The 7716-nt window shown below is 37.5% G+C and overlaps 1 protein-coding gene across 1 annotated transcript; it reads right to left on the bottom strand.

The window, feature by feature from the left end:
* Window positions 1-2938: 2938 nt before the first annotated feature.
* Window positions 2939-4668, bottom strand: DMGDH (dimethylglycine dehydrogenase). The gene is made up of 2 exons (XM_010725522.3): window positions 4382-4668; window positions 2939-3158 (listed from the first exon to the last, which is right to left on the bottom strand). Exons 1-2 carry the CDS (start codon window positions 4659-4661, stop codon window positions 2956-2958), a joined length of 483 nt encoding a protein of 160 aa, XP_010723824.1. The 5' UTR covers window positions 4662-4668; the 3' UTR covers window positions 2939-2955.
* Window positions 4669-7716: the final 3048 nt, after the last annotated feature.

Here is a 7716-nt window from a genome sequence, read left to right as displayed (position 1 = left end):
AAAGAAAAAAAAAAAAAAAAAGATCCTATTGCATATGCATAAGAAGACTTAGTCCTGTCACTTAGTCCTGGCACTTTCTAGCTGTAGAATGCCTGACCTCATAGTCTCCTCGAGATTACTTTGACAGAGTACTGTTGTTGTTATAGGGATGTGTTTTGTTTGTTTGTTTGTTTCAATAAAACAAATATCAAGCAGTTGAATACATGAACATACTCCTTTAGCATGTTCATCAGAAATCTTCAGATTCACAGCACAAGTTCATATCACACAGCTGATACGGTAAGGATGACAGCTTGTAAATAGCCACTCTCTAAGTACTGCTGAATAGCTAGACAATTCTGCTCTTGATTTAGTTAGCCAGCTGCTAGATATTCATGGATTTCAGTTTTGTAAACACAGCTCCAGAAGGAGTTATGGCCATCTCAAGTTTCCCTGCATCATTCACTGCAGCCAGAAGCAGGGGAAATGCAGCACAGAGCACACTATGGATGGCACAACTCAAATGCAGTGAAACTTTTTTATCTTCAGCTAATGACTGCTGAGATAATGGCACAGTACTTCCATGTGCAAGACAGTCCAGGTAGCAGCCCTGCAATGTGGAGTTGCTACGACAGGTACAAATCTGCACCTGGGCTGACTGGTTTCGGCATTCTGCAGAGCTTTCCACCGTTGAGCACATATAGCCCACTATCTACAGCGCTCCCAGCAGAGTATACACCATCAGTGATGTTAAATTATCCAGTGTCCAAACCCCTCATCAACTCAGATAACGAGAGCTGACTGTATTAATAAATCTTTGTTCTGCTTTAGTTTGCAGTGATGGCATAGTGTATCTGTAAAGACTGGTACAGCTTAGGAGTTCCAGTCTTCGTATGGAGAGTTAGAGAAACCTGCCTTAGAGAACACAACATGCCATTCTGTTTTCTTTTCTTTCAGTTCCTACCAATGATACTCTGCTCCACGCAGTCTTCTCCACCATCTATGTCATATGTGCCTGTGATCCCTTCTCTCTGATTTTTGAAGTTTTTCATTCCAGTCACTCTTCCTAGGAAATCCAAGTCACTTTTCTAATTACTTCATCCCAGGTTCAGCCATTTTTCTACCCTGAATATTTCTTTTTCTGCAGGAAAACTCCTACTCAGTCTCTGGCTGTACAACAGAACTGGACAGAATTTGAGAAGATCAAGTGAGTCTCTATTAAATATGCATTAGCCATAATTTTTATAAAGGCTAGTGAATCATCCTCATCTATAGACTTTTTGAAGAATGGCACAAAGATATATCTTCTAGGAGAAAGGTCACTGCTGCCAAAATGAATGTGAAGTTCATTCTCAGCAAATAGGAACACTGGAGCTTTTTGAGAGGAAGACTTCGACCAAAAAAGCTTAACATGGCAAAACAACATCCCTTAGAATATACTCATTCTTTTGAGTAGTTATACTGCCTTGATGCCAATTTCCCTGAATAGAATGCTAGCCTCTTGTTAAAAATTTCAAAGCTATAAATAACTGAAAACAGTTGGGAAGCATTGAGCAACCGTAATAATAAACAGTGCTATATGCCCCGCTAACTATACTTATTAACCTCTTTGCACATTAAAATGCCTAGCATGCTGCTAATTTTAGATAATAAAAATCCTCTAAACTAACAGCACTAAGTCCTCTGTCACAATGTCCATTCCAGCCGACTGTGAGATAAGGATTTGCTAATGCACACGAAAGATTACAACACTGGCAGAAACATCACTGTGACCCAGAAGTGCAGAACAAGTCAAAAGTCTCTGAAAAGCAGACAAAGTAATCCACTGACAGCATTATAATTGCAACCTGTGTCTATACGTTTAGAAGTTAATCAAACTACTGAAATAAGTTTTTTTAAGAAACTTAAGCATACAAACTGGTTTCCAGTTATTTCTGTATGGAACTTTGATTCTGCTCCCATTGATGCCAGTGAAGGAAAACAGGCTCCAAAGTCTAGCAGCATAGTAATGAACTTAAATAGTCTTCCCAGTGAACTAGGACTAGGCAAACCACTTTTGTAACTGTAAGTTCTGCAAATGTTACTGAAAGATAACAGTTTTGTTTTTTTTTTTTAATCCAAGCAGCAAAGGTGAACACCTTTCACAATGAATCATTGCAAAATTACCAAACCCTTTTATTTTGAGGGCCTCAGAAAGCAAGTCAGTGATACTGCCTTATCTTACGATCTAAGGGTTTGTTTGGTTTGGACAGAAAGAACACTAGAAAAAGCTTAGCTGGATTTTGAACAGCAAATTAGGCAATTGGAGAAGCAGTGTAAACAGTATGTGCTCAATAACATGCACCTGGAATTGCATTCAGTTCTTTCTATCAATCTTAAGACAACAGGCAAGCTAAGACAATTAAAGATAAGTCAGTAAGGGTTTTACCACTGACTTCAGTGCAGCCAGACTGTATTAAATACAAATTACACTCAAAGAAAATATCATAGTGGGCAGAAGAGAAGAAACACCAGTAAAATACCCATTTTTGTTGTCACATTAACCTCATCACAATAACCTCAACTTTAGTGATACCATTTTCAGCATATACCAAACAATTTATGAACACAACATAATACAAAGTAATATAAAATGAACTGGAGAATTCAACACTTTCACAGCTTTAACTTGCTGAGCAGACAGTACCAAGTACTACTCACTTCCTGCTGTTTCATGAAATATCACAGTTATTGGATAGATTCAGAATAAAAGGAGGAAACAAATTGAAAAAAATGTTAAGAGTTACAAGATGAAGGAGAGAAGGTTAAGTTCCTAATATGTGGATAGAGGTTATTAAGACTATTTCCAATCATATTTTGCATGTGTACAAAAAACAAACAAATAAACAAACAAATTTTGCAAAGCTCAAGCTAGCTATTATTTTAATAACATGACAGGCAAATTTTTATGTCACAAAAGCATCACAACAAATTTACTCACCCAAACCCAATAGCTACCCAATAATTTCTGATGCCTTGATGTGGTCCCACCATAGGAAGAATGTCTGGAGAATAAGTGATAGGACCTGAAACTGTGTTTATGATGTTTGCTTGTTTCAGAACTGGAACCATTTCCATAGCAGCCTCAATATATTCCATTATTCTGTCTAAATCAGATTCAAAAAGTTCTTTTCCAAAACCTGCAGAAATATCATTATATATTTGTTAATTATACTGAAAAAATTAGTTACAGATATGCAACCTAGATATATAAAATTCATACAGAATTTATCAGTATGTTTAAACTTTTACCACATTACATGAGAAAAATGGTGTGTATGAACCTCTAGTTAATTGCAGGATCAAGTTTACTGTCACTGCAGCTATACTCTCTTTCATGCATATTTGTTTAACCCTAAGGTCATGAAAATTCAACAAAGAAGTAGAAAAGAAATGGAGGAAGACAGAAAACTTCCTTCTCTGTTAAGACGATCAATTTATTTTTTCATTATTTTTTATAATGAAAAAATTATAAATATTTCAACTTGGCAACACATTGAAGTGAGAAAAAAAGATACTGCTTGGGTCAGCTTATGACTTCCATGGCATTTACTAAATTCCTCAATATATTTCAGTTTTTAATCTGTGCGCTAAGAATTACTGAACATCACTCTGTAGAAAGACTTGTTGCTAGTGGACACAATAAGCTTGGGAAGCTGTGACAATGTCATTCAAAGCCCAACAATTTTAACTGCTCTTCCTTTGGAAACACCTTCTGTGGTTTTTTTTTTATAATTATTTTTCAACATCAATACACTGACTTAAGATAAATTTCTGTGAAGAAGTTAATAGAAACTTGGAGCATAAACGTAACACAGTTTTTTTTAATAATAATCAGCAGTACGGCAAGTTTGTGATACTTTCGTACAAAAATTCAATACAAATTTGTTGCTCCCTTCCACTTGCATCTGAAAGCAGTATTTCAATTAAGACATTTCTTTGCTTCGTCTCTGCTCCTATTTGAAAACCACATTACTTCTGAGAGAACAGTCAAAATTCAAAGCCCCTGTCAGTATGCTGGACAGGACTGAAGCTTAAAAAAAAACCCTATTCAGATGCAAAAGAGTGCATAAAACAGATTTAGTAAATGGATTTAATCACAACAAACAGACACCCATTCAGAGACTAGGCAAGAATATGTTGCAGTTGTGCATTTTTTATGTCAAATTTTTATTTCTATTTTCTTTTTACATTAGAGGTCATGGTTATTCTTTGAAAAAAAAGTTTATGCGCTTCAATTAATCATGTATTGCAACTATTTTCTGTTTTCCAACACATTTGGCATTTTGACATGGTGGGACTAATACAGACTAAAACATATGCTACTGAGTATCAAATCTAAAGATTTAATATTTTCACTTACCTGGTGGGACTCCATTTGTGACCCAAGAGTCCTGCAGCTTCATCTTCTCCTGACTTTCATATGGACCAAATAAAAGACCATCTCTTTCTTGCCTTAGATAATATGATCCTTCTAAGTCACGAATGACAGGCAATTCTGTTTTTAGGGCTTTCACTTCAGGGACAGTTGATGTCACAACATACTGATGGTGGACAGGTATGACAGGGTGCTGCAGGCCAATCATTTTGCCTATTTCACGGGCCCAAAATCCTCCAGAAGACAACAAAGAAAATACTAACATTCAAACACTTTCCATACAATTAATGGAAAATAACAATAAAACATTGTCTAAAACTATTCTGATTTGTGGAATGTGAAGAATCTTTTCCATGCTTTCACTTTTAAAATTATTTCTTGTATTATCCAGCATTACTTTCAGTCCATGATTTGACATTCTTGTTACTAATTTTACCATTGACCATTACTTGAGTATATAGGTATTCAAAAACATCACTGAAAAAATAAGTTTCCAAAACTTCAGAAGGTAATTCATTTATCAGTTCCACAACTCTCATGGTTTGTTTCAGAGTAGGTATGCAATGCACAGAAATCAAAAATTCAAGCAGATAAATTAGCTTATACCATAGCTGTTGTCCTAGCCTCTTACTCTCAAACAAAACAGCTAGAATGCTTTTCCAAGAGAGTAGTGATGTCCTAACACAGCAAGGCAGTTCTTTCATCTGGCTGATTTTTCCCTCTTCCTTTATACATACCGTGCAAATTCTATTAATTATGCCTTCCAGGTAATAGTCAATTCATTATGATTTTCCTATTGGCAACTATTGAGTGTGCTCTCTTGCAGCTATCTAATTAAATATTCAGATACAAACCATGATCAGAAAAAGCGAGTAACAATTTCCCAGTCCTTGAGCCTGCTCAAGGTCCTTCATGTAAACTTCTACAGATGGATTAAAGGCCTAATTCTTCTCTGCTAGGGTCCTTCCTGACCAGTTGTTTCTACCTTGCAAGACACATTCACTTAATATGTACCGGCGATGTACCAGTGTCTTCTTAGTTCGAGCTTTGAAGCATGGCTCATGTCTGCTGTGAGGTTGTAATGTATAGATGAGAGAACAGAGCAGATACAAAAGACTGAGATGGCACCTGCTCTTACAAGCTTGGAATGCCCTTCAACATCACTCTCCTGACTCTTTGGATGAAAGAATGGAGATCTCAGAAATGGGAATGAAAGTAGAGAATACGACAAAGAAGGAATTTCAGAGGAGTCTGTGGCGACAGTGTTAGGGTTGGGAGAAGGGAGAATGGAAGAAGAGGCTGAGGCAACGGCCTTTCAAATAAAAGGCAATGTGCTGCACATACCCCCTAAAAGGAGGCCGTGCAGACTAGTTCTTATATAATTGGTCAGCTCCAATTCTAAGAAAAGCTGTCAGCAAGATTTGCTACCTAATAGACCTTCCCTTTGTCCTAGGAATACACTCATGATGATCAGCTTAACATGCAGCTTTTCTCACTTTTTGCAGCTTTTTGCAGCTTACTTTTCTTCTGAATCAGACTTTTCAATTCTACATTTTCCAAGAATTGGTCAAATTTTAGCTCATAGGGCCTGTGAGCACTAACATGCCTCAGTGATCTTACCTGTGACATTCACCTACATCCCTGCCCAGGGCTCCTGTAGCCTCACTTCTGCTCCGCTCAGTACCAGTCTGAGCTGGTTTGATTGGAGGTGTGCCTGTTTACAGCTCTGTCACAACCATGCCTGTGCCTGGCCATGGACCTCATTGATCCAGACCCTGATCTGTGGACTACTTTCTAGCTTGGCCTCAACCCAGTCTCATCACCATGGACCTGCTTGTTGATAACTGAGCAGTCTCTGACCCTGGTTACTATTGACTTCCTGTCTTGTCTGTGGCCTGGGATTGTCACTATGGATATACCATCCATCTTCCACACAAATTTGTCTGGAAATCTGGACAGTGGGCAGATGACAAGTGCCGGTCTGCGGCCTGCCCTGCTGTCTCCCTTGCACTGTTTGGGACGAGGCCCTTGCTGGCAAAATCCCTGCCCTACTGGCCTTATTTCCATGCTTCCACAGAGAGCAACCATCCATGCTGCTGGCTAACACTAGCTTGGGCATATGTCCTCTCATCTCTGGCAAGGCCTAAAGCTAGGGCAATTAGAAAAGTTGAGTTGGGCTGTGCTGGATTGGAGCCATTCATTCATGCTAGGAGAGCTGTTAATCTCCTATTTAATATTCCAAGCCAGCCGCAGGGTCTACCACACAGAGTTTTTCAAAATAGAGTTTCCAAGAGGAAGGAACTTGACAGTTGCTAACGGCCAGGTGAAGAAAGGGACAATGAAATCCAAGATGATGACCAAGAAATTCAAACAATTAAAAGCCCTTGTTCAGTAAATAATTAAAAAAAACCCCAACAACAGTATCTCCTGTTCTGCATTTATCTTATATGTAAGACATTTGCTTCTGAACTGCATCCTCGCTACTTGGGGAGACTCCGAAAAGTTGCTCAAAGTTGGTCAAATTAGTTCAGGTAAGATTGTGCCATAGTTATACATCTTTTTAAGGCTTCTGAAACCTGATTTGTGTTTCTTTATGCAAAGAACAACCAAAAAACCCTAATGAAGCTTAATTTCCAGCACATCTTCAAGGGCTTCCTCTGTTATTACATCACAAATACAAATGTAATTTTAAGGGAACCTAAAGCTGACTAATAAAATCACTACAAAATAAAAAGAGGAATGTATTCATTGATTTACTAGGCAATCTGCATGCTGCCCTTTTCTATCAAGTCCAGGCCATTGACTAGTCAATTACAAACACCGTTCACACAGGCATTACAGTAATTTAACAGTGCTTTAGACTTCACAGAATCCTTAATTAATTTATTGAAATCATATAAAAGAGAACTCTTCCCCCTAAATCAGCCAAAGATCTTGTCTTTAATACTTCTGTTGCTGTCTCCAGAAATCTAGTAAAGGTCATACAACCAATACCCAATTATTAGAAGAGGTAGTAATTGCATGCTTTGATTTCATAAAGTATTTTGTGAGTTTTTCTGTTAAATCTTTGTACAGGAAAAGCATGTACCAATAATTTAGGAATTCCCCAGATTTGAAAGCAAGGCTCTCATTTTCACAGTTCTGAAATAGGAACATGTGTTAACATGACTGCATATATCTATATCTATATTTATGATATAATAAAAAGACATATCAAGATCTGTAGGAACTTGTTTTCTTTGGAGGTGGCCTGGAAATACCCAAATCAAAATAATTTTAAAGTAAGATCAGTTAATCACATAATCACAGAATCACAGAAT

This window comes from Meleagris gallopavo, chromosome Z, assembly GCF_000146605.3.
Source record: "Meleagris gallopavo isolate NT-WF06-2002-E0010 breed Aviagen turkey brand Nicholas breeding stock chromosome Z, Turkey_5.1, whole genome shotgun sequence".
Lineage (NCBI taxonomy): Eukaryota > Metazoa > Chordata > Aves > Galliformes > Phasianidae > Meleagris > Meleagris gallopavo.
This window is presented reverse-complemented; position numbering and strand designations above follow the sequence as displayed.